The sequence below is a fragment of the Postia placenta genome, assembly GCF_002117355.1.
Source record: "Postia placenta MAD-698-R-SB12 unplaced genomic scaffold POSPLAscaffold_5, whole genome shotgun sequence".
Taxonomy (NCBI): domain Eukaryota; kingdom Fungi; phylum Basidiomycota; class Agaricomycetes; order Polyporales; family Adustoporiaceae; genus Rhodonia; species Rhodonia placenta.
Window position 1 is genome coordinate 2,349,119 of NW_020169836.1, and position 25,006 is coordinate 2,374,124.

Below are 25,006 nucleotides of genomic sequence, written 5' to 3' on the forward strand. Positions count from 1 at the left end.
GTCACCATATTAGGCAAGGATGTTGCCAAAACTGCACGCGGAAAATATCAGACGGGTTCTCACGCACACGTACGTCATGACTGGAATCGGCGCGAACGCCGCGAAGAGCACAGGCCTACTTACGTATAATATGTAGCAATCACACCTCACATCATTTCTCTCACCCCAACCTCCAGTGCAAGCCTGTCGTATACAGGGAAACATCGCCGAGGACCCCTAGTGTCTTTAGCAGATCTCAGAACGGAACGGGCAAGACGGGTTAGTGTTTAGTTCAAATACCAGGGAAGCTTGTTTGAGAATTTATATGTTCATTTCACAGTATCGCAGGTAGTCTTCGTGGGTCCAGTAGCTTGAACCCTGTCATTATCTTGCGAATTGCACTACGAGCCAAGGTGTCGTTCTTCAAATTCAGCAGACATCTGCCTCTGGGGGTGTATTCTTTTCAAATCGGCCGGCGCATTATCAAGCGGCCTTCATCGACACTAAAGACATCACCAATGGCGGCATTACCGACTAGCGAGCCTGCCGCAGAGCTCGAAAAGCTGTCTATCTCGAAACATGGCTCCGAAAAGGATTCAGAGCTCATCGATGAGTTACTCGCGCTCTCTAAGAAAAATCCCAAGCTCGTGCGGTCGACCGAGTATACTGCCCCTGCCGACCCGAATATCAATGTGCGCAGCTGGAAGATGAATGAGTTCAAGTATTACGACGTGCCATCGCCGTTCCCGACGCTTGCTCGGGGTCTGTTCACTCAAGATGTCCAGACTAATGACCGCGTGAAACACCGGATTGTGGCTCGAGGGTACGATAAATTCTTCAACATAGGCGAGGTTCCCTGGACTACCGTAAGTCTATCCAGACCTGGTGCAGCAAGATACTGATGGTCGAAGTCCATTATTAGTGGGCGTCTCTGGAATCGCACACCGGTGCTCCGTACATTCTCACCCTGAAATCGAACGGTTGTATCATATTCATTGCAGCACTGACCCCCGACAAACTACTCATCACCTCGAAACATGCACTCGGCCCCTCAAATAACGCTGAATACAAGAGTCACGCGCAGTTCGGCGAGCGGTGGCTCCGCAAGCACTTGTTGGACGCTGGAAAGACCGAAGAACAGCTTGCAGCCACGCTCTGGGAGAAGAACTGGACCGCAGTGGCAGAGGTGAGCATCAATAAATACTTACCACGGTTCCTTTTAACCAATGTCAATGACAGCTTTGCGACGACTCGTTCGAGGAGCACGTCCTCCCCTATGGCCCGGAAAAGACAGGGCTGCACCTGCACGGGCTGAATAAGTGCACGCGGCAGTTTAAGACGATGGATCAGCCCGTCGTCGATGCGTTCGCGAAGGAGTGGGGCTTCATCCAGACGCTGTCGACAGTGCTCGATACGGTCCCGCAGGTGCGCGAGTTTACGGAGGCGATCGGGCGCACGGGCAAGTGGAACGGAGAAGCGCTCGAGGGCTTCGTCGTGCGTACTCGCGTAGTCGACCCGCCGACAAAGGGCGGCCAGCCCGCGGCCGCGTCGCCGTATCGTGCGGGCTCGTCGTTCTTCTTCAAGGTCAAGTTCGACGAGCCGTACATGATGTACCGCGACTGGCGGGAGGTGACCAAGACGCTACTTTCGAAAGGCCCGAGCATGGGCAATGTGCCCAAGAGTAAGCTGCGCCGTCCCGAGACGCGTGTGTACATCAACTGGGTGATCGGCGAGATCAAGCGCGACCGGGAGCAGTTCGCGACGTACACGCACGGCAAGGGCATCATCGCGACGCGAGAGCGGTTCTTGAATTGGCTGCGGAGCGAGGAGGGGAGCAAAGCCGTTAAGCGTCAAGACGAACTGCCGGCAGAGAGAGGCTTGATCCGGGAGGGCGAGAAATTCGGCAAGACCATCATAGCGCCCATCGCTGTGCCCGGTGTTGGTAAGTCGTCATCTCGTAGCGTACGGCCTATGGCTCACTGTTCTTCAAGGCAAAACCTCCATCGCCGTTGCACTCAGCCACCTCTTTGGATTTGGCCATATCCAGAGCGACGATATCAAAGCTAAGAAGGCCGCTCCTATTTTCATCAAGAACGTAGTGAACGCTCTCAAGACAAACGACGTAGTAATTGCCGATAAGTCCGTGGCCATTCCATAATTTGCCTCCTCGTGCTCTGACAATTGTCCACCAGAAACAACCACCTGATACAACATCGCCAGCAGCTCCGCGAAGCCGTGCGCACCTTCAAACCGCCTGTGCGGCTCATGGCGCTCAATTGGTCCTTCGATCAGCCACTGTCGACGATCCACCGCATCTGCGGCGATCGCGTGCTTCAGCGCGGCGAGAACCACCAGTCGCTGCACGGCGATCCGCTCGCCAAGTCGCACGAGGATGTCATCTGGCAGTTCATGAACCAAGCTGAGGAGCTCGCCGACGAGGAGGTCGACGTCGCTGTCGAAATGGACTGGGAGGAGACCCTTGAGGACGCCCTCACGCGTGCGGTGGACGCGTGCGTGCGTATCCTCGGCGTGCCCCGTCCGGACCAGGAGAAGGTGGGCGAGGCACTGGCGATTGCGCGGGGGTACGCTCCGAGCACGAAAGCCAACAAGGCTGACAGCGCGAAGGCGAAGAAACAGGCTGTGCGGTACTACGCGATCCTAGCGGAGGTGGATCTACAGGACGTACTCGGCAAGCGTTTCGCGGAGGCAGACGTCCCAGGAGGCGGCAAGGCGTTCTGGGAGAACCTCAAGGCGCAGAAACGTGTCGCGCCCAGACCACACATTACACTTGTGCATCAAAAGGCGCTCCCTGGAGAAACGGTGTTGTGGGAGCGGTGCAAGGAGCTACATCTGCACTCAAACCCGCCTCTGTTCAGCTTCCGGTTGTCAAATATTGTGTGGAACGATAGGGTCATGGCAGCAACTGTGGCCGACTTTGCAGTATCGACGGACGATTCACATCAGGATGAGAAGGGCTTGGACTTCATCTTGAAGCTGCCGTTTGAAGTGCAAAACAGGTTGCACGTCACGGTCGGTACTCGTGACGGTGTTCCGCCAGTCGAGGCAAAGACCCTGGTTGAAACATGGAAGAAAAACAAACATCTAAGTGGCGTAGGCTCGCTGGAGCTCGACAACGTTTGGGTGAAGGGAAGTGTTAAAGGTCTCGTCAACTGAACCCATAGCGTGAATTGGACCAATTTCTCAACGCACCCCCGCTCACGCCACACCACTCATCATTACTGCATCACAAGCGACATTTATAATGAGCTCAGCTCGTATGTACAGCAGTCAAAATGTAATTCGTTTATTTGCTCTGAAGTATACCTATGCGCAATCGATCGGCACACTCGCGTCTCGCGACCCATGGCGTCACGTGCACCGTACGGACTCCTCAGTCCCCAGCATCGTTCTCAGGCGCGCCATAATTCTGAATGCACAATTCGCCAGCTACAAAATCGACGTCTTGCCTGCTGTCGAACGTCACTTGAACTTAGAAACACTTGAGCTTAGAAACAAGCGGTGATACATGTCGGACTTCGCCCCGCTGAACATCGCACCTCAGGATGACGGCTCAGGCGTGGTTCCCGCGCCGGCGGGAGAGGCTCCGGAGCCTGCACCAATCACAGACCAGGAGGTCGGCGAGTATCGCGAGCAAGATCGTTTCCTCCCCGTGCGTCACCCTCTCATCCGCCGTGCACTCTGACACCCTTATGTTTACGCGCGCGTTGCTGCTGCGCAGATTGCGAATGTCTCGCGCATCATGAAGGCCGCGGTGCCGGGGACGGCCAAGATCTCCAAGGAGGCAAAGGAGTGCGTGCAGGAGTGCGTATCGGAGTTCATCAGCTTCATCACGTCCGAGGCGGCAGAGAAGTGCCAGATGGAAAAGCGCAAGACGATTGGCGGGGAGGATATCCTATACGGCATGGTCACGCTCGGCTTCGAAAACTATGCCGAGACACTGAAGATACATCTCGCCAAGCTGCGCCAGGTATGTGGTCAACGAGCGGTCTTGGTGCTATTTCTTCTTAATCGCTACGTTCTCTTTGTATTTAGCATCAAACATCAGCAGGCAATGACAAGCCACGAGGGGGAGAAGCGAGCGGTAACGCCACGGCCACGGAAGACCAGTAGGACGCTATTGTTATTGACAGGATCTGTGAGCCTCGGTTGTTTGTACTGATCTCTTGTAGAATATAATGGGTCATTGGAGCAATCTCATACCTCTGTATGATGTATGATGGGTCAGAGAAATCGGTCACAATAAGCAGACTAGCATTGGTAGGTGCGCGGTATCTCACTCTGACCGTACCTGAACCCATCTACTAGTAAAAGTAGATTTTCATGACGCAAATCAATATAGTAGGTCAGAAATACTATGATCTCGGCTGTGAAAGTTCATGCTGAACAGTCATGGCAGCCATTGGGATAGTCTCGATGTGAATCTGTGGAAGGTGTTGATGTGGAACCAAACCTCTGCGCATTCGAATGGACTCTCTGCGCACTTGCATCGAGGCTTAGCTATGCGCGAGCATGATTGCTGAACAGGCTTTTCTTCATACGTGTATGTCCGGCCCTCTCAACGACTTCGTCGCTCCATCGCATAGCGCCTAGTCGCTCGTCTCGCATTGCCATCTGTCGACTTACCCCGTTGGCCTCGCAGTGTCTAATGACGTGATGTAGACAAATTACCATTTGATTCCCCACTTTAGCCTCTGTGTAAGTTCCTATTTTAATGGGCATTGCTGTAACCGCACATTCCACTATACCACTAAACCGGAATCGTACCGAGATGTCTGTCCGTTCAGCATTGACCTACAAAGCATAGAGACTCTGGGCTGATCAGGTCTGGAGGTCATGTTTATGTCGGCATTCGCAACTAGCCTTCAGGCTTCTTTCACCAGAAACGTTCGAAGTTCGAACTCCCGGCCTTTGTACCCGTTCAGCCATATCCGGCAAAGAAGCATGCTATTGCTGTTAACAGTCAACCTGTCCGGTCGGCCAAGTACACATAAATTTCGCGCCACGTCACTTCGGGGCACCTCGAACTTAGAACCTAAATATCTCGTCAACCGCTTACCGTATCGTCTCGCGACCTGTATTTCCGGAATATACGCGTCAAGATGCAGCTTTTGGTATGTTCAGATCGTGCTGTACATCAAAACTCAAAGTCGTCGTCTCCTCACGTTGAACAGCTGTAGCACACTGCGTAGTGCTCATTGCGCCACCGGGATGGGGTTTATGGACTCGGGAGAGGTGTCTAAAGGGTCAGGGATGAGTGCATCATGGGGGGAGTGTGGTATTTTGGTATCTTGTTGGCATGTTCATGCTATGTAGCTTATTACCATATGGCCACTGTCTCATTATCCCACATCCAATCAATATATCTTCTCATAAGAGCTGTCCAACAGCAGGGAGAGCAATGAAGGAATGGTAATGGCAGTATTATTAGTATTCTACACGCAGTAATACACACCTCCTTGACTGCGCCTTCACTTTGTCGAGTTATGGTAATTTGGCATGCTAAATCATGGTATTGTTCCCAGATCCACGCTCAATGAGAATGTCATTCAGAATAAAATATAATACATGCTGAGTAGACGACAATTGAGACAGTTCTCACTAACGCCATGTGAATGTGGGCTTGCAGTAACTAGTCAAGAACCTGCAATCGAGTTTCCCTCACGACGCACTCATCCTGGACCCTTCAGACACCTCTCCCGAGTCCATAAACCCCATCCCGGTGGCGCAATGAGCACTACGCAGTGTGCTACAGCTGTTCAACGTGAGGAGACGACGACTTTGAGTTTTGATGTACAGCACGATCTGAACATACCAAAAGCTGCATCTTGACGCGTATATTCCGGAAATACAGGTCGCGAGACGATACGGTAAGCGGTTGACGAGATATTTAGGTTCTAAGTTCGAGGTGCCCCGAAGTGACGTGGCGCGAAGTTTATGTGTACTTGGCCGACCGGACAGGTTGACTGTTAACAGCAATAATAACAGTTTGATTGATGCGCCCCAGCTGACCACTAGCAGATAAGAAACTCCGCCATGGACCCAACTCGCAGGACACATTTCTATCTATCCGTCCTACTTCCCATTCGCTAACATGGCGCCCCCAAGGGCACCTGTGACTTCGAAGGCAGACCCAACCGATCTCGCTCGCCTCCGTCTCCGCTATGATATCCTCGCGCGAGACTCGCCCGAGCTCATGGACAGAACACCTCCCCGGTGGACGAGGTGGCTGCTGGGCGCCGACGAGGACAAGGGCAATCCCGAGGATGGCATCACGCTCGAGATGGATGCAAAGAAAGGACGCAAGCATGGGCCGCCACTGATGCCTGGTGGCGAAATCGATGGCCGCTCCCGCATGTTTTCCCGCCAGTGCGTGATGGTCCGAGCCACATTCTCTGTGGTGCAGATGCAGACGCAGAGAGAGATAGACCTCGGGACGGTGAGGGCATGGATCGCATCAGAGAACTTCGACGTCGGGGAGACGGCGCGTATCGAACAATATTTTGGAGTGCATAGGGCCATCGAGTATATCGAGTGCCCTCCCGGGTACAGGCTGGCTTCTAAAGTGAGGCCAGGTAATGACAATAACAACAACAACGAGAGCGACCATTCAGACTCGTCAGAGTCGGAGGGGCAGGGGACCGCAGAGCCGACTGCCACGAGTAGGCGGACCATGCGCAGGACAGAGGATACCGAGGTCGAGACGAAGCGCGAGCCAATTGACCGCAAAACGTTGATGAGATCGGAGGTGAGCTCTTGAGTTTCAGTGTATCGAAGTCTTGATGGTTTCAACATTATTCGGACGCGCACAGAGCTTGGTGGGGCCGAAGACAAGATCGGCTCGGAAGCGGACCCAGCCTGACCACGAAGGAGTGGCCAGTACCTCTGGAAATAGCAGAAGGGTCAGACGAAAAGTAGGCATTACTACCTAATCTCAGTAGGCTGAGACCAAGACTAAGTGACTGTTGTGCCTAGTGATTATGTATCACCCGAAAGCGGAGTATATGCCGTGCGCGTGTAGCGTCTACATCGTGTAATGTGGCGTCCTACTCGGCTCGAATACTCATGACCGTGACTGTCTGGTACTCTTCCTTACCCAACCCGACTCGACTGTATTAATGTACTCATTAGCTTTACCTTTCCTCGGGCTCGTATCTTGATATTTTCCTTTCTTGTAAGCATATGAACAGTATTGGATAGTCAACTACTACGCGGGTCACACGACCTCAAACTTCAAAGTTTCATCCGCCAGCACAGGGATCAGAGCTCGTGTTGATCTCAGGAAATACGCACTCACCTCCGCAACATACTGTATCGTCCCACTGGGACTGGTCAATTGAGCTTCGTGACGCGTCGATCGACAAGTAGTGAGCGAGTGCTTCATGCTTCGCGCTCGCGCAGGCCAAAACACGATCCACGCGATCGCATCGTCACCCATCGAGCGACTCTCCAGTGGACGGCAGAGGGTGTACACTTGTTTTCAGCTTATATTCAGCGTCGTAATTCGCGGTTCAGTGAGTAAGTGAAAGGAATAGTGGGGGTGGAAGAGTTGATTGGTCCATTATTACAGTACACTTGTGACAGAGCAGTTGGGTCGAGCTAAGTTTTGTCCTTGGTACCCCTTTCCCTGATCTTGCTTTTCCGCGCCGCCTCCTGCACCATCTGGCCCTCCTGCCGCCATTGGGTCTTCTCCCAGGCATCCCATTCTTCTTTGGCGTCAACCCATCGTTCCTGCACATCTCGCACATCACTGCGCGGTCCCTGCATCGGTCCGGCAGCACTCGTGAATAACGCGTGTGTGTTGGGCCGCTGAGATGCCGGCACGTCGGTTGCCTGCACAGTACCTGGCGGATGTTGTGCATCCGGTGGTGGCACGAACACGCATCCTGTGGCTTTGTCGATTACTCGTGTCAGGTGGAGCATTGACTCCTTGTCCTGAAGGCATATGTCAACACCATGCGGGAACAAGCAAGCAGGAGACACACCTCCACAGCAAGCGTTTCAAATCCTACAAGGCCGTAGTCCTCAATCAATGAGCATATTGCCATATTCAGTGCCTTGAATCGAGGCGACACGGAGGACAGTGTGCTCTCCAGATACGACAAATCCTGCACTTCGGTGTAGAAGTCGAGATTAAAATCTATATCGAACAAGGTAAATGAATGTACTGTTGTGTATGCGACAGGTGAGTACCAAGGTCGCCGTATTGTTGTATGAGGTCGACCTTCGAGAGCACGTTGATGTGCGGCAACTCGAGGTGAAGCATCGCACGGAGAGACAACATCAAGACTGATACATATTTCGAAGCGTCCGTCACATAGTGCGCATCGCACAAATGGACCGCGGCTAGCTGACAGAGCTCCCTATCAGGTCCCGCAAGAATTGTAGCAGGAGCACGTACCCGAAACTCAAGTTTCGCGAGCTTTTGCACGATGTTCTTGACGCTTTCGTGATTTGTGCTAAGCTCAACTTGACCTGGAAGATCGAAGAGCACGTAGGCGTCCTTGCCGAGCTCCTTCAAACGCTCCTCCAGCCAGTCGAAGTTGGCCTCAAGATACTCCATACAGTAGAGCATACCGCCGTTGGGCCCTAGCCCATGTTCAGCCATGACATCTTCGAGAGTAATGAGGGATGAGATGTCGATTGCGCATGGATATGGGATGTTGTCATTTGCCGGATCCAGATTCACGACAAAGATGGGGCGGTTTAGTGCACTGAATAGCTGATGTTTCCCATAACAGTAGGTCGATTTGCCACTGCCAGGCGACCCGCATACAATTTCTCCAAATGGCATACTTGTGTCCCAGAGACTTGTGAAGGACTGAGATTCAGAAAGCAAAAGAGCAAAAGAGCAATTGCGCTGCAGAACAGAACCAGGGATGTCATGTGGAATAATACACGTGATCTTGTGTAAACACGACGCGACGCGTCGCGGATCTTCTGTTTCCTCTCGACTACCTTTCGTGCATCTGGCTTATAGCTAGACCTTTTCATCAACGCATATAATAACTGGGTAAAGACGCCTGGACATAAACTTGGATGCTGGGGTCCTTTCAATCTGATGAGCTAGGATCAGACGGGGTATGTTTAGGTCATATTGAGAGAAGTGTTGTTTTAATGGCCGAATCAGTTGGAGGAGGTGCTCGAGCTTTCTCGAGGTGAATATAGGACCAATCAAGCGCAATCAAGGCCGACGACCGGCTCATCGAGGCCACCTGTCCAATCCACTCTCTCACAGCGACAGAAACTGAACTCACGCTTAGCGGCTCTCGACGCAGAGATCCACGATGTGGAGCAGAACATCGACAAACTAAATGTGCTGCGAAGAGACCTGATCGCCCAAAGGAAGGACCTTGAGACTGAACTGCGAAATTCCGCCACAAATGATATCAATTCGTCGCATAGTAAGGGTAAGGGCAAGGACAAGCAGAACGTACAGGCCACAATCAACTATAGTGAACAATTCGAATGGTCTGGCGCGCTCAAAGCCCGGATGAAGGAGATCTTTGGTATCCCGAGTTTCCGACTCTGCCAGGAAGGGTAAGACTTCTTCGGATCGCTCACGGAGATAGGGCCCCATGTTCTCGCTTCGAGGGTAGTAAGGATGTCGTATGTGGAAATGACGTCTCTGTGGGACCTTAGACATGAACATGAGGCGCTGTCTCCGTATATCCCCTTGTCTTCATCTAAACGATTTCAGGGTTTGCAACGCAAACCTGGACGGCCGTGATCTGGTATGCGTGATGCCAACAGGTTAGATCTCCTTTGTGTCTGCTCGCTGAGAAGCTACTCACCGTCATATGCGTCAAGGCGGAGGAAAATCCCTGACATATCAACTGCCCGCCTTACTGACTCCGGGATGCACCCTCGTCATTTCTCCACTCATCTCCCTCATGACTGATCAGATCATACACCTCGAGGAGGCCGGAGGTCAGTTGTGTCAGACTCAAGCTGACGTATATTTAATATGTTTCCGCCTCAGTCGATGCAGTAATGCTCGCCGGATGCACGCCAAAAAACGAAGTGAATGCAATTCAGAATAGGCTGAAGGCTATGGCCAGCGGCAGAGACAACACACCTGAGATTAAGCTATGTTATGTTACCGTGCGTATCTAGCGTGTGTACTATCAACTGGGAGAGCACGTAGTCTTACAACCTTTTTCGCTTCGTAGCCGGAGAAGCTCTCCAAGAGCAAGACATTCAGTTCTCTTCTAGACAAGTTGTACAATGCGAACAAGCTAGGTACTACTTATCTACTTATACTCACCATTGTGTATTTCGTTACTAAGCCCTCTGTAGCCCGCTTTGTGATAGATGAAGCGCACTGTGTCTCGCACATGGGCCACGACTATCGGTAGGTGTATGTGCTGTAAAGCTTGCATCCTATATGACCGGCCCGGCAGACCCGACTACCAGAAATTGAGTGTGCTTCGCAAGCTCTTCCCTCGGGTGCCTGTCCTCGCGTTGTCGGCCACCTGCCCGCCGAAGGTGCTTAAGGATCTGATGCTTATACTGCAAATGAAACAGCCGATACAGAATGGGAATTGTAAGTCTGTTGTCGGATCATATACCGAGGCCTTCTTCCTCAACGCACAGCACACAGCCGCCGGACTCAAAGGCACCGTTTACTTCTCCGCTCCGCTGTACAGAAAAAATCTCCACTATAAAGTAGTTCCAAAACCGGCCAAGGGCGCGGACGCTATTAGCGCCATGAGGACATACATTCTAGAGAATCACAAGGGACATTCTGGCATCGTCTACTGTCTCAGCAAAAAGGTAAGCGGTTTTCGGACGTGCCTGGAATAATTACTCATACTTCGAACGCAGGACGCTGAGAACACTGCTCAAGAGCTGCGTGATCGGGATAACGCAATCAAGACTGCTGTGTATCATGCCGACGTAGGTGACAGAAACAAAGAGAACATTCACATGCGATGGCGGAATGGTGAAGTGAATGTAGTCTGTGCTACAATAGGTGAGCTTCCGCCACGCGCGTACCGTGCCTTCTTGCTAATTGGATCCGCTAGCATTTGGTCTGGGTATCGATAAAGCAGACGTGCGGTTTGTGTTGCATCACTCTGTGCGTGTCGATAGCTCTTTTGCTCGGAGTATAGAATTCACCGTGAAGTAACTGGTCACACAGCTACCGGTCAGTCGTGTCGCTAGCCATGAGGTGTACATGGCATGCTGAACTTCTCGCAGAAATCGGTAGAGGGTTTTTACCAGGAGTCTGGCCGCGCCGGACGTGATGGAAAGGACGCGGACTGCGTCCTTTACTACAGGCCACAGGATGCCACAAGACTACTTCAATTGACCCTCAACGAACGGGGGTCACAAGAGAAACGTGCGTGTATTCAGTTGGACTCGACTGCCCCACGGCCCTCGACGTTCAGCTGACGTATGTATTCACATTGTCCACCTCATGGATACAGTGCATGAGATGTTGCGGTTTGCGCAGGACCTAGAGGAGTGCCGGAACGTCCAATTCGCCAGGTGGGTCCAGGATGCCTAGCCTCGACCTGCTGCCGGATCTGGGCCTCGCGCTGACCATGCGTCACAGGTACTTTTCGTCGTCTTCACAGCTATCTGTCGACGCGTGGACAACACAGGACAAGGGGGCGCTCGAGCGCTGTGGGCACTGTGATAACTGCACGCGCGCTCCGGACTCGCTCGCGCGCAGGGACATCCGGCTAGCGGCATGGCAGATTCTCCAGGCTGCGGAACTCGCAGAACGCCAATCCACGCGCTTGACAATCGGGCAGCTCAGCGATCTAGTGAGGAGCAAGAAGGCAGCTACGTTGTCTGCCAAGCCAAAGGGCAGAGGGAAGGCGTCCACCCAAGTCGAGCTAGACATGGCTGATGTCGCTGGTGGCGCGGTGGAGCTGTCCAAAGAGGTGCGTTGCTTTAGCTGTGACGTTATCGCGCCAGACCGCTTGCTGGGAAATGTTAATCACGTTTCCAACTGCCTAGGATACCGAGACACTGTGCGTACACTTGATCATCAGCCGCTACTTGCAGGAGGATTTCCACCAGACGGCCTACTCCGTCAACGTGTATGTCGTTGTGGGACCGAATGCAGCTCGATTGACACGTCTATCACGAAGCGACATAGAGCAAGGAAAGGGACCAGCAATGGAGTACTGCTTTTTGAACAAGTCCAAGCGCGCGTCTGCTGCGGAGAGGTCAGCCAAGAACAAGTTGATAGGAAACTCACAGGCTGGGGACACAAGCACAAGCGGTTCGAAGAGGAAGAAGCAGACTGCACCCGAGCCATCAGAGGACATTGATGCCTTTCTCGATAACGCGGACGACGAAATTCAGGACAATTCTGGCTTCATAGACGACGATGAGTTTGATGCGCCCGAAGACGACGACGAACCAGTCGACTGGGAATACTCCATGCGAGAGGAGGCGCCCCCACGGAAGAAGCTTCGTATTAGCAGGGTGCGTTCTCAGTCGCCGCAAGCAGTCGGCAGCGACGACCAAGATGTAATATCTATATCATCGGATTGACAACTAGGAGATCATGCGCATCGTTAGCATCGTACACTACTACATAATAGTTCATGAAGCTGCTCTCGGCAGCGTAGGCAAATAACCCCTCAGGGATAAATTAATCAATAACCCCGTGGCATCGACAACGTCACAGCTCAGCGCAGTCAGTAGCGCTGCCCTGCGGATCGCCTATTGAGCACTGGGTGCAGGCTTAGGTCTCTTAAGCACAGATCGAAGAGGCGGCTTCGGAACAAGACGGTGCTCCATGTCAATGCGTACGCCTTCCTCATTCATCCACCCACAGCTGGGCTCCGGATATCCCTGTCGAATGAAGGCAGCGTCAGGAGACAGAGCTCGCACGACTCGGATCGACTAGCTCACCATCAGGTCTGGTGGGTACTCTGTCCCGGGTTCGGGAGACTTGTATTTCCCATCATTCGTCCACAGTTGATCTCTACGCATTGATAGATCAGTCCCACGCATCACTACACACATCAGTCAGGGTGTGTAGCACTCACCCGCGGCGATTGAACCATCCCTTGCGGCGCTCGTTACGTGGGACAGGGCATGGGCACATCAGGTCCTCTGTCCACCGCACACAGCGTCTGGTCGCCACGGTCAACGCTCCATCAGAGAAGGGAGCGCCATATGTCAACGGCGGCGCGGGCGCAGCTTGCCTCGAGGAAGGAACCCTGGATATGGGCGGCGCAGCTGATGGTGGCGAGGAGCCTGGAGGCTTGACCTCATTGCGTGAAGTGCTGTCCTGCCTACTGGTACTGGGATCCCTTGTCATATTCGCAGGCCGTCGTGCGTCTGGAGGGGAACCGCCGTACGAGCTCACTAATAGGTCGCGTCCATCTGTTGCTCTTGCGGCGGTTGAGGACAACCCTGGAGGGGCGCGGGGACCCGAAAGACTCTCCTGACGCGAAAGCGAGGATGAAAGAGGTGCAGGAGGCAAGGGTATACCTCGGGAGTCCTCCGTGGACGACCTGATGCGCTGTGACTGTTGTGAGGTGTCCCGCCGCTCGTCAGAATATCTCCTCGAAAGGCTCGCGGTAGGCTCAGTTATCGTCGCCCGTGGCTCGCGCAAGCTGTCAGTCCTTTGTCTGGGATTCGTGGGGCGACGAGACATCGGCATATCAATTTCGTCGTCAATAAATGTGTCACTGTCGCTCTCGGAGACCGTCTCGACTGTCGTCGAGCGGGGGAGCAGTGCAGTATTAGGGTTGGAGGTGATAAGTGTGCGGTACGGGTTGCCCTCGGAGTTCGGAAGGAGACCAGGGGGGTATATGCGGGAGCCGTCAGGCGTTATGCGTGCCCGGTCCGACGAGGGAGCCCTGGTGAGAGTGGGTCGAGCTGGAGGACCGGTCAATGCATATTGAGCAGTGAGGGCGGTGGTCTCCAGCGTCTCAGTGCTACTACTAGCACGAGTAGAGGATATCTCGACAGTTGTCGAGACGGTAGACTCCGGCACGAAATCAGAGTCAGAGCTCGAGGACGAGGATGAACTCGCCAAGGCATCAGAGGCGGTGGAGAAAGAGCGCTCATAAACATATACGTCGTTGGACGCGTCTGGGTATATGCCATAGCCTTTTGATGTTTTGGACCGCTTTGAGTCCAACGGCAAATGGTGAACTGCTGGTTGCGTAATGCGATAAGCGGCGGAGGGAGTCAATGAAGGCTTCCTCTCGAAGTTAGAGCGAGAAGCGTAACCGGAAGATTTCTGCCAGGCACCGACGGCGGGCTGTGCAGGCTCGGGCTTCGCTGATGCATTGTATGGGTGTGTCGAGGACGCAGAAGGCTTGAAGACGTGGACCGAGAATCCACGAGGCATATCGAGGTACTACTGGGGAGTAAGTCTTTACCCACACATGCCATGAACGCAACTAAGACCGAGACACTTGCCTTCGAGGAACCGTTACGCAGAGTCTTTGCGGGGAATTTGGCGTCGAAGCCGAGGGAAGAGAGCATCATGCACGGCAACCGCGCACGTCGGAGGGAGGCGTAGCTGTAGTGTGCCGGCTATATATCGTCGGACGTAGCGAGCAGCGTGCATGTTGGGAGGGACACGCGGTTTTCATTTGCGTAGCATGTTCGATGGCCCATTGGCCACTGCCTGCAGGCCCCGAAGAAGTCGCGGAAGCTCAGACATGTGAAGAGGGCGATTGCATGGGGATACGAGCGGGCGGGTCGTCAATGCGCTTGCGAGCTTCAATCTCTCAATCTCTAACAGATGGGAGAAGCTGTCTCCGGAGTGATGCAACCTACCACGCTCGTCATACCGGAAGAATTCGAAGCATCCTGTACACAGTCGCGACGATCTCCAGTCGTGACAGCCGCAATATCCCACCCATAGCGGCTGTCGGGAATGCGCACTGCGCCCGTTGCCAGTGCACTAGGGTATGATGCTGTACTAGCACGCCCCAGCCGCAAGGCATTGCAGCTGCACTAAAGTGCGATTTACATGCATGTAAGGTTGGCGTTGAGCGTGTTGTTAACGGGACCGGAGCCAGCCACCATGACCGCATTAGGACCCGGCGCTTCTGCGGCTTCCCACCAACAGGTCACACACCTGGTGGCTGTTGTCGCCACCACTCAGGATAGCGGTCAAAAAATAACATTGTCAAAGATACAGTGCATTACGTGTAGATACGCTACGTACGCTTTCACCACGCCCCACAAATGTTCAACCAGTCCTTCAGAATCGCCCCTCTTTCCGTTCCAATCTGGCGGGTGACCTCGTTCTGCCGTGATATCGGTAGGTCCACGAAGGTAGCCAAGAGGTTGCCGTCCAAAATGCCTCTAGATAGGGGCTTCGACACATAGTCGTTTCGTACGATGCTACATCATCGATGAACTTTCGCATCCCATTCTAGACCGGTAGAAGGACATACCGGAACGCTTTTGGATTCAGGCCCGCCACGTGTTGCACGTTGCGGGTAAGTTGTCCCTGCAGGAGATGCAATCTCTTGGAAGCGACCTCGTCAACGTAAGTGAACGTTGACAGCGACCCGTCGGTAGACCCTACGGAAGACACTTCATTAGATCTCCCCGCAATCTCATAGACAATCTCATACCGGAAATGAGTCGTGCTTGGGGTATATCCGTGTCCTTGCCCCTCCTGCGCGCGATGAGAACGGACGTACGGCTTTCCATCTGTCCGTGGAACTCCGTACGACGCAAAAGGTGTTGGCCTCCTCTGGACTCGGGATCTAGACAGATATCAGACGACCACAGACGCTGTGCGCCACTGACAGTTTTACGTACCGTGAGGGTCATACTCATAGATCCTGATAACACCGTCTTCGTCACCAACGAGCAAGGAGACCCGGCCATCAGCGAAGAACAGATCTGCGGTGGTCACGCAGACTTGGTATGGATCTTTCCCAAGGATGACAAGTTTATATGGGTCCTCCTGTCTAGGCGGTCAACCACGCGTCGCCCGTTCACAGAACGGCTGACCAACCTGGAATGCGACAAACCATACGCTTTTGACGGCATCGCCGATGACGAGAAGGTTTTTCACAGCTCGGAGCGAGGTGACGTAGACACCAACATCGAGGAAAGCTACACCCACGAGGCGTTCGTCGAGGTCAAAGGCTCGCACGAATATCTACCGGAGCCTTCAGCGACGTCCTCGGACAGCGTCGGGGCGAAACAGCGTACCTTCTGACCCATGGACGAGACGAGGTAGTTGTTCATGCCACAGAGTGCGGTGACGGGACCTTTGGCGTCGTCTCGGCATTGCAACTTCAGACGGTACCATCGCTTGAGATTAGATTTTACATCCGGGACAACTTCCACGATAGAGAAGATGTATACCTACGTCAAGATTGAGTTTCGATAAGGAGGAGTGTATCCAAAGCACGCACCGCTCCCTTGACCGCTAAGTCTTCCCCGCGATTGATTGTTGTACCCACGGCAATGAAGTCCTTCATACCACTCTCGGTGCTCGTCGTCTCAAGCGTCACACAGTCTAGGCACGTTACAAATTCGTTCTGCGCGAACTCGAAGCTGTATGGAGCATCAGTACACCTGCATGCTCTGCTGTCCAACCGTACTTACCCATCCATAGTGACCCAGCCCTCGGGGGATATGAGCTCGAGCGTCGAGCATTCACAGTTTGGGAACGAGATATTAGGGGCTGGCAATTGAATTTGGCATGAGCACGGGGCCCTCGACTGTGTCCGCAGTACGTCAGCTACGTACCATCTGGTTCCCATACGATATTGCCATCCTCGTCATAGGACGCAAATTTCGACAGCTGCGAGGACGCTGCGACAACGAGGGACGTTGACGAATCATAAACGATGTTGGTGCACGGCCGCTGACGAGGCACGGATCGACTCGGCAGATGATTGTCCAGCTGGATGCCGGGAATCCACTCCATCAGAGTAGAGCCCTGTGAACATTATGAGTGATCATGTGAAGACGGATGAGACCAAGTTCTCGCCTCCTCGAAATTCAGGAGGAAGTCGCCCTTCGAGCCCCACATGGATGTCGCAGTGAATCCATGAACGACGGAATGCCCCGAGGGGAACACCTTTACGCCACCCTTGTCGGTGGAGAGAATCCAGCATGGTCGATCGCCAGTAAAGAACACTCCAGAAAGCGTCTGACCAGGGGCTGGAGACGTCACGAAAGGGATCAGGAGGCGCGATATTCGCTTCTGCTCGGCGAGGATTGATTTCTCCACCTCCTCTGTGTGTTGTATATCGAATGCCCGAGACATCACCTTGACAAACTTGACCTGCAAAGTGCATGTCCGGATCTCAGGAAGGGGTTCAGTCGGTGGGGGCGCTGGAAGGGCCTCGTAGATGGCCAACTGCCCCGAGCGCAGGAATACCTGAAAGGTATCCTCATTAATGTTGCAGTAGGAAGCAGCTTAGCCGCGTGGCATACCATGAGGTGAAGGCATGGCGATGACTCGCCGAGAGGGGCAATCACGATCTGCTCTACGTCCAGTTCCTGAGGCTTGCGGGGAGGGTCCAGAGGGAGCGACAGAGCAGGAGGATCATATGAATCCGTAAGCACTGGTTCCAAGGTGGCAGCTAGAGCAGTCGAGAAGGCCAATGCGAGTTTCGGGAGTGTCCAGATCTACTCGAGGCAGTCAAAATAGGGGCCCCAGTAGCATTTTCGGTAAACCCTACCTCCACGACGCCTTGCGGCCTACACAGGATAAGCCATTGGGTTTTACTACCGGCGTTCATGACAGCTTGCAGGGTGGACGTAGCATCCTCACTTGTGCTGGCATGTGTGTTTTGATATGTTTTGAAAATACCGCTTGTATCCGTGAAGAAGCACCCAGAAATGTACTTAGAGGTCTATACGCCGCAATCAACTCCTCGAGATAACAAGTAGATAACATCTTTTAGACTGACCTTGTCACCCATCGGGGACATGTCCTTCCGTCTAATTTTGCCGCGCTCTGATTCACCGATGAAAAGCCCAATCGAATCATCCTCTCGAATAATCAGCACGAATGGGTCGCAGATGCTACAGAATCTAATCTTGGGTCGAGGGATGTTACCGTCCCAGTCCTTGATAATCTGGCGCTCGTTTCCATCTAACGCAAGTATTAGTAGTCATCTGCTGGTCCAATACTGTGACCTACCGGGATCCAAGACTCGGATGACATTGGTCACGTTAATCATCACATGGAGAATTGCAGTACCCTGAAAGAACGGCGCGGCACCAATCGTCGTCCCGGGTAATCGTATGGCTACATCAATGTCTCCTTGAGCAGTAAACCTGGCAATCTAGAGCATGCGTCATAAATGTGCCCAACGAATACCAACAAGGGTCCAAGCTCACCCTCGATAGGCCAGGAGCCGGGTTCGCGTCCGTGCTGATTATCAAGGAGTCGTTCTCCGCATAGAAGGGATTAGCAGGCCGCTCATACGTCGAGCCATTGACCTTGACCGCCTGGCGTACTGGTAACGACCAGATCCCGCGATTACCACTAATGGAAGGCGTTTTGCGCTTGACCCGAGTCGGGAGGTCTCGCTATGGTGAGTTAGCATAGACATTAAATGATCTGCGTTCATACGAGACCGTACCTGTAGAAGTGTAAATCCGCCCAGCATGCCGGAACCTGTAGCCGCGACAAGCTCCGGAACAGCGCGATCCTATAAAAGAATTTGAGTCCTAACAAAGAGAGCCGGTGTGTGATCGACATACCCCGTTCTTGGTCAACGTGAAGGTCATATCGGCGATCGGGCCGTATGCAGGGAGAAAATCGCACAGCGAGAGATGAATGACTCTGCGCTTCTTCGATGCTATCGTCGTGCCATTAGCTTGGGCGCCATTCACGTGCGGTTGTTCAGGGACAGTCGATCCGCCATACAAATCTACCGCAGATGTCAGCGACGTCAGTATCTTTAAATCATGTGCATACCGTCGTCGTCGTCTATTTCCATGGCATGGGCAGGAGCAACTACAGTAGAAGGGGCAGCGGTCATGTCAACGTCGTCGTCAACTATGTCCTCATCAACAGGCACGGTATGGAGCAGCACAGAAGGCCCTACAATACTACCAACAAAGAGATACTCGTTCTGCACCCTCCTGACCATTGATGGTATCGTTGTCCGCGCCACAGGCGCAGCCATCGAAAGACGAGACACGGTCTTGCCGTCGACAACAATCTCGACAGGATATACTGTCCCGTCTTTTGTGAGAACATATAATGTCCTCTCGTCGACAAAGGCGAACCGCGAACCCTCTAATTGTAAATCGCGCTGCTGTTCTTGTGGCGTAAGCACAGGCATGTGCATATCGCTCAGCCGCGGTGGCCAGCCGTTGACCGGGAGGACGACCCTACGAGACGCCTGGTCTACGTAGATAACGCTGTTGCTCGCCAAAATAACTACGCCTCCCAGAGCAGTGGAGCAAGGAGCGATGGCAAAGCAGTCGTAAGGCAGCCCATCGACAGCCGTGAAAACGGGATAGTGTCGTGTGACCAGATCCAGAGTGAATATCATCAGCCCGACCGTGTCCTTGTACTCTCGAAGGCGACTGCATATGCATGAGTGCTATATCGAATCACTTGAGCAACCGCACATACCCCGTCCAAGTCTGTGGAGACTGATATAACACCGCGATCGTCGGATTGTTGAATCCAGGAAGGAACGCAAAGTCGATGACGTTGCGGATGCGTTCGTCCACATCCCCCGCAAAATCGAGTATGAAGCTCGGCGAGTAGGGGACGTCTCTGTCGTAGCGTTGGGTTAGATTGTCACTCTTAACCCTGGGTACACACCTTGCTTGATTGGTTTCTTGCTCCATGATATCGAGCTCGGCCTGTGACTGGTAGAATGGTAGTATGGCTATTGAGTCTCCGGGAATGAGAAGCGCTGCACAGCGTGATAGCGGGTCTGCCCGCAGCTCTGAGCGGAAGAGTGGAGCGTCAATAGACATCTAAGAGCCGTAAGTGAGTGCTGAATTCAACGCTATAAACACTTCACACACCAATTGAGGAGCACGCTCATATGTGTGTATGGACACTGTAATGAGATCATGTATCGCATCGGACCATTCGAGCAGAGCAATCTGGTGAAACAATCAGTTATAGCAGTAGTACGACTTCTGAAACACAAGACGCACCTTGGCATCCTTGAAGGAGACCAGAAGACGGTCCAAGCTGTCTTCAATTGAGGTTATGATTCGGATGCCTTCAACGCCGGTCACAATCCCGTGTAATCGGTGTTCACGTATCAGATAGAACCGGTTGATGGACGGTGGGTGAGACACTCCATTTGGGCCGGTAGACTGGGAGAGCACGGAAACAGAAATCAGCACCACGTTCGAAAGCAAGCACCTGCACACATTTCACGAGAGGAAAGCCGATATCTTATTGACACGACGCGACGACAGTGGCTGGTACCCAAATTCACCTTGACGGAGCCCATGTTCACGAACCCCTCGCCCGACGCATCCATTTCCACTTCGCCTTCTACCGCCTCGGTGCCCTTCCTGACACTGGCGCGCCTGTCCCGCTCGTCCTCCTTTTGCGTAGAAATCGGCGCCGGCTCTTCTCTGACCTCGAATACACGGAGTAGATTGGAGCGTGCGACGACGACATTGAAGAGGGCGCGCCCGGTGCTGGTCCCAGGAAGATTCGGTAATGTCGAAGGCGTGAGTTTCAGACATGCAGCAAATTCGACGCCGCTCGGAGGCAAAATTTCCTGTCGCAATGCCTGCATCTTGCGGTACGACCAATTTGCGCCACTCTAAGAACAACTCCTTAGCCAATGTCGAGTGTGTAAAAGACCCTGCCGACTTTGAAGAATAGAGGGACTTCAGGCTTCAGGAAGTAAGTAGATAAGTAAGTAAGGATTGTTCACACGTAAGTGATGTTATTTGCGACTATTTGTGCTCGCCACCAACGCGTTTGAATGGGCGCCAACGCGTTAGGGCGCGCCAGTTCCCCGAAACTGATCGACTATCTCAACACTCAAACAAGTTTCTCTTTTATACCAAAAGAATCCAGAGATACGAGCCCCAGGAAAAGTGAAGCTAACGGTTAACGACCGAGCCAGGTTGGACAAGGAAGAGTATCAGACAGTCACGGTCACGAGTATTCTTGCGGAGACAAACCCTATCCTTGAAGTCGGGCGGCGCATTGAGTAGGTCATCGGGTGTGATTTAATGATACGGCAAACATATCTACTCTCATCATGGATTCACCAGAAAATAGTTTGAGATGGTGCGGCATCATCTCACTCGTGAGGAATGGGACTCGTATCACGCATTTTCGAAACGGATACCAACCTGAGAGAATGCTGTAAGACTCAGTCCTATGACAGTGGAAGCCCAAAGTGGTTATTGTGGTCAATCCGCGATACCGATCGTACAAATGCTCTCATTCCATTTCGTTCCATCCTGGATTCTGCTACGTTCGCCACGCTGTTCACTACTTCTGCGCACGCAAACTCGCGAAACGCTTCTTGTATGCGTCCGTGACATACGCCTATGCAGAGGTGAACATCATTTTTCCGAGAGCAATCAGGTTGAGCATACCTCGTCAAACGTAGCGGTGAAGTTCGGCCTCGAGCGCAGGTCGCTCCAGTATTTGGTGAACCGCGCAAAGCGAGGCTCAGCAAGCTTGCTTAGCACGACCTTGCTCTCGCCCTCAGGATACCCGCCGATGTCGTTGTTCAATGCGACGAACGCACGCGCGATGAACGGCGTGATCGCAATATCTGCAGTGGAGTACTCGCCGACCGCGTAGCCCTCGGACGGGAGGAGCGCCTGCACCTCCTCGAGCGCGTTGAGGAATGCGTCCACGGAGCCGCCAGCCTGCCCGCGGAAGAACGCGTTCCAAGCGGGAGAGAACTTGGAAGAGACGACCTCGATGAAAAAGCGTGTCTTTGCGCGGGCTACGGGATCCGTGGGCAGAAGGTGCGCGTGCGGATAGACGTCGGCAACAAACTCGAGCAAGACGAGCGATTCGGCGATCTTGACGGACTGCGGGGACGGGTCTTCCGGGGCCGCGGTAGGGCCTCCGTATGCGATCGCGGGGACCTAAGATCGGGATCTTTAGCTGCTGTGGCAAGCGTCATGGGCTTCGAATGACTCCGACCTTGCTCGCCGGATTAACCTTGGGTGCATACCACGTCGGCTTGTTCTGCAAGTCAATCTGGTAACTGGTGTACTTGGCCTTCGCTTCTTCCAGGGCCAACTCGACCTGGAATAGTCAGGTCAGAGTTGATCGTCCTATGTGTAAGATAGTCGCATACCCTGTGTGCGTAGGGGCAAATCTATAAGGGTCGATCATCATGAGCCCTCTCATACTTCTGTGCAAGGGTAATGAAGATCTTTGCACGTACCTTAGCGGTGTAAAGGGTGAGAGTCTCGGTCATGTTGATGGTGTGAAAGTTGACGGTGGTGCGTGTCACTGTGCGAGCCCCGCATTATAAGTAGAGGTCATTGAGTCAATTTGTAAGCATTGACAAGAGAAGGCACAGTCGTCATTGTCGCAATCTCTGTAAGCAAGAATGCCATTCGTTCGAAAGTGATGCAAGGAGGATCGTGTGATCGATAGCCCCAACCTCGAACTAGGGGCAAATCGAGCGTCTCCCCTCAGCGTCTCCTCTGACCATTCGCCAGAGATATGGCCCAGGTCATTGCTCAAGTTCAATATTCTGCTCACCGTCCACTCGTTGTTAGCAGACTTCCGCAGCTACTACCCTTTGCCAAATGTTCCGATGACTCAAGTCTAAAAGCTAGTTGTACCAGTGCGAGTCAATAGAGCTCCACAACTTCTTAGATATCAGCACTCACCACACGGAAGGCAGAGGCGTCCACCTGCATTCCCTACTAGCAGTGCTTGACCATGTCCGATGATCATGTTCGGTTCACAATCGTGAGGCGTGCTACCGACTCATTGACGCTCTTTGTCTTCTCCACAACCCTGCTGGGCCCGGGCTATCCATGCGCCTCTCTGATCCTGGTCCAGAGTCCAGACGACTTTCAGCGCCGTAGATGTCACGGGCTAGAAATGTCATCGAATTCTACTGCAGCCTAAGCTATCAGCCTCTAATTGCATATTGGAGGTATAGTTACCATTTTTCTGGCGCTACTTACGTGTAACTACTCAAAGCACATGTGTACAGGGTTGGGCCGCAGCCATAAGCTGTGTAGCAAGCAGCAATGCATAGCGCAGCCACCGCTGCTTCGCTGTCACCGCCCACTCTGCGGAGTGCACACCAATGCTGAAATTAGCATGCACGCGCCGATCTAATTCCGATTGCTGTGTCGGCGCCTTGCGACGCGAAGGCGATCCCGGAAGATGTTCCCCCTCCTTATTCGTGTTATAAGGACTCTATGTCGCTGCACTTTAGCTGCACCTCCAGATTCATCAGACCATGTCTTCCAACATGTACAACTTTCCCGAGAAGGGGGACGAACGATACTCTTCACAACGTGTACAGAGGGGCTTCGAGCAGCCACCGTATACTGGCGCTGCAAACGGTTTTGCAGCCCCACCAAGTTACGATCAGGTGAGTAGACGTTTGCGCACGAAGGGGTTTAGAAGGAAGTGCTAAAGATCAGTCCAGACATATGCAAGGCAGGATGCGGGTGCATCGGGAACTTATGCGAACAATCTCTACGCATCGTCTCAGACGAGCTCTTACGCCACACCAGACATGCAGCGTACCCAGACTGGACAATTGCAGGCACACTCATATGTAGGCCAATATAGCTCGAACCCGCAGGGTCCCCAAGGATCATATGCAGGCTCGCCATATACCGCGCCGACCCCTTATCGGCAACCGAGTCCTGCAGGCTCGTATACTGCCCCAAGCGGCCAATCGTACACCTCCGAAAAGGATATCTACACTCCACCTCCAGAAGGCATGCGCAACGCGCCATCATCCGGCTACGGCGAACCTTCTTCTCGGGACTATTCCCCTTCCCCTGGATATGGATCGTCGCAGACGATTAGAGGGCCTACCAGCTATCTCAGGTCCATGGGCGGGCAAGGGTCGAGCTCCAGTGGTGGCTTACTAGGCAAACTGAAGGACTTCGCTCCCGGTCAAAGCGTAGACGCACTGATCAACCCGCCGCCCCCGTCATTCCAGCGTGCGCCCGCGGCAAACCTACCTTATCCGCCGTTCGAGCCCACCTCACTCGTCGGCACTTCCAACGAACTTAGCAATGGCTTCCCCGCCCTTCCTCCTCCGATCATGGGTGGCCCTCATCCATTCCCGACGCATGACGTGCATGAGGAGGACTGGACGCGATTCCTGCACGACGTGAAGGCTGCTGCATCGTTGTCAGGGACGGACCGTATTGTGTCTAACGTTGCGCCCATGGCTGCAGGGCTCAGCTTCGGTGTCGGTAAGCGCAATCTGTTATAGCCTCGGGGCCGTTGCCTGACAGACGATTGCTAGGGCTGCTTTTGACCAGAGGAATTGAAAAGCACCAGAAGGGCAAGAAGTCTGGCGTTGTCGGCGAGCTAATCGACTATTGGAATCACGTATGTTGCCTGTTCCCTCCAGAGGTTGTATATCACTCAATATGCGGTGCTTAGCACTTCTTTAATCCACGACGCATCAATGTTGTACTCGCACGAGGAGCGTCGAGCTACAGCGGGCCCGATGTGCCGCCCCCGGATATGGCATATTACTACAACAACGGCAGTCAAAGCCGCTACGACTCGGACTCGGACAGCGATTCGGACGGCGACAGACACCGTGATAGGAGAGAGCGGAGGCATCGAGACAAGGAACTTAGAAAGGAACGGCGAAAGGCGCGAAAGGAGCTGAAGAGAGACGCAAAACGTCACGAGCGGGATCAATGGCGTCTGGTGGTGGCGTACAGGGGCGATGGTGCATACAGGTACTAATCATGGGATACTTGGGTGCCTTTGCACAATCAAGTACATAATCCACCTGCACCGGTACTCCACTCTTCTGTCTAATTATAGTTCTTTGGCTGCTCTCATGGCAATATGTACATTGGCGCTTAGCATATCGATCGTACAGAAGGAACCACCGCGAGGGTGCATATA

The 25,006-nt window shown here is 53.3% G+C and overlaps 8 protein-coding genes across 8 annotated transcripts; 4 read left to right on the forward strand and 4 right to left on the reverse strand.

Moving 5' to 3' along the window:
* Nucleotides 1-19: 19 nt before the first annotated feature.
* On the forward strand, nt 20-4,196 carry POSPLADRAFT_1065790 (hypothetical protein; the record flags this gene model as incomplete). The annotated part of the gene is made up of 10 exons (XM_024481996.1): nt 20-69; nt 137-258; nt 328-845; nt 902-1,165; nt 1,219-1,921; nt 1,971-2,118; nt 2,172-3,132; nt 3,542-3,649; nt 3,719-3,967; nt 4,033-4,196. 10 exons carry the CDS (start codon nt 20-22, stop codon nt 4,108-4,110), a joined length of 3,201 nt encoding a protein of 1,066 aa, XP_024340534.1. The 3' UTR covers nt 4,111-4,196.
* Nucleotides 4,197-6,061: 1,865 nt separating this feature from the next.
* POSPLADRAFT_1069904 (hypothetical protein) lies at nt 6,062-7,170 on the forward strand. The gene is made up of 3 exons (XM_024482378.1): nt 6,062-6,745; nt 6,810-6,911; nt 6,973-7,170. The coding sequence occupies exons 1-3, from the start codon at nt 6,092-6,094 to the stop codon at nt 6,973-6,975; spliced, it is 759 nt and encodes a 252-aa protein (XP_024340535.1). The 5' UTR covers nt 6,062-6,091; the 3' UTR covers nt 6,976-7,170.
* A 426-nt stretch (nt 7,171-7,596) lies between these two features.
* POSPLADRAFT_1138919 (hypothetical protein) lies at nt 7,597-8,791 on the reverse strand (the record flags this gene model as incomplete). Its single annotated transcript, XM_024484966.1, has 4 exons — nt 7,597-7,932; nt 7,983-8,137; nt 8,191-8,347; nt 8,399-8,791. The coding sequence occupies 4 exons, from the start codon at nt 8,789-8,791 to the stop codon at nt 7,597-7,599; spliced, it is 1,041 nt and encodes a 346-aa protein (XP_024340536.1).
* A 699-nt stretch (nt 8,792-9,490) lies between these two features.
* POSPLADRAFT_1139272 (hypothetical protein) lies at nt 9,491-12,510 on the forward strand (the record flags this gene model as incomplete). Its single annotated transcript, XM_024485015.1, has 14 exons — nt 9,491-9,537; nt 9,698-9,750; nt 9,808-9,927; nt 9,980-10,101; nt 10,170-10,239; nt 10,297-10,351; nt 10,401-10,543; nt 10,601-10,773; nt 10,825-10,972; nt 11,025-11,083; nt 11,200-11,341; nt 11,430-11,490; nt 11,558-11,891; nt 11,968-12,510. 14 exons carry the CDS (start codon nt 9,491-9,493, stop codon nt 12,508-12,510), a joined length of 2,070 nt encoding a protein of 689 aa, XP_024340537.1.
* A 171-nt stretch (nt 12,511-12,681) lies between these two features.
* On the reverse strand, nt 12,682-14,326 carry POSPLADRAFT_1055825 (hypothetical protein; the record flags this gene model as incomplete). Its single annotated transcript, XM_024480690.1, has 3 exons — nt 12,682-12,813; nt 12,874-12,946; nt 13,011-14,326. The coding sequence occupies 3 exons, from the start codon at nt 14,324-14,326 to the stop codon at nt 12,682-12,684; spliced, it is 1,521 nt and encodes a 506-aa protein (XP_024340538.1).
* An 832-nt stretch (nt 14,327-15,158) lies between these two features.
* Nucleotides 15,159-20,693, reverse strand: POSPLADRAFT_1074133 (hypothetical protein; the record flags this gene model as incomplete). The annotated part of the gene is made up of 23 exons (XM_024482667.1): nt 15,159-15,333; nt 15,387-15,516; nt 15,570-15,704; nt 15,760-15,907; nt 15,959-16,105; nt 16,159-16,314; nt 16,365-16,506; nt 16,558-16,636; nt 16,702-16,894; nt 16,946-17,338; nt 17,395-17,589; nt 17,643-17,816; nt 17,874-18,058; nt 18,107-18,251; nt 18,307-18,498; nt 18,552-18,620; nt 18,673-18,842; nt 18,890-19,506; nt 19,556-19,702; nt 19,751-19,908; nt 19,960-20,040; nt 20,095-20,259; nt 20,385-20,693. 23 exons carry the CDS (start codon nt 20,691-20,693, stop codon nt 15,159-15,161), a joined length of 4,305 nt encoding a protein of 1,434 aa, XP_024340539.1.
* A 710-nt stretch (nt 20,694-21,403) lies between these two features.
* On the reverse strand, nt 21,404-22,352 carry POSPLADRAFT_1139444 (hypothetical protein; the record flags this gene model as incomplete). Its single annotated transcript, XM_024485036.1, has 5 exons — nt 21,404-21,460; nt 21,511-22,014; nt 22,073-22,177; nt 22,230-22,250; nt 22,320-22,352. 5 exons carry the CDS (start codon nt 22,350-22,352, stop codon nt 21,404-21,406), a joined length of 720 nt encoding a protein of 239 aa, XP_024340540.1.
* A 996-nt stretch (nt 22,353-23,348) lies between these two features.
* POSPLADRAFT_1074135 (hypothetical protein) lies at nt 23,349-24,986 on the forward strand. Its single transcript, XM_024482668.1, has 4 exons — nt 23,349-23,492; nt 23,550-24,333; nt 24,387-24,472; nt 24,527-24,986. The coding sequence occupies exons 1-4, from the start codon at nt 23,358-23,360 to the stop codon at nt 24,839-24,841; spliced, it is 1,320 nt and encodes a 439-aa protein (XP_024340541.1). The 5' UTR covers nt 23,349-23,357; the 3' UTR covers nt 24,842-24,986.
* Nucleotides 24,987-25,006: the final 20 nt, after the last annotated feature.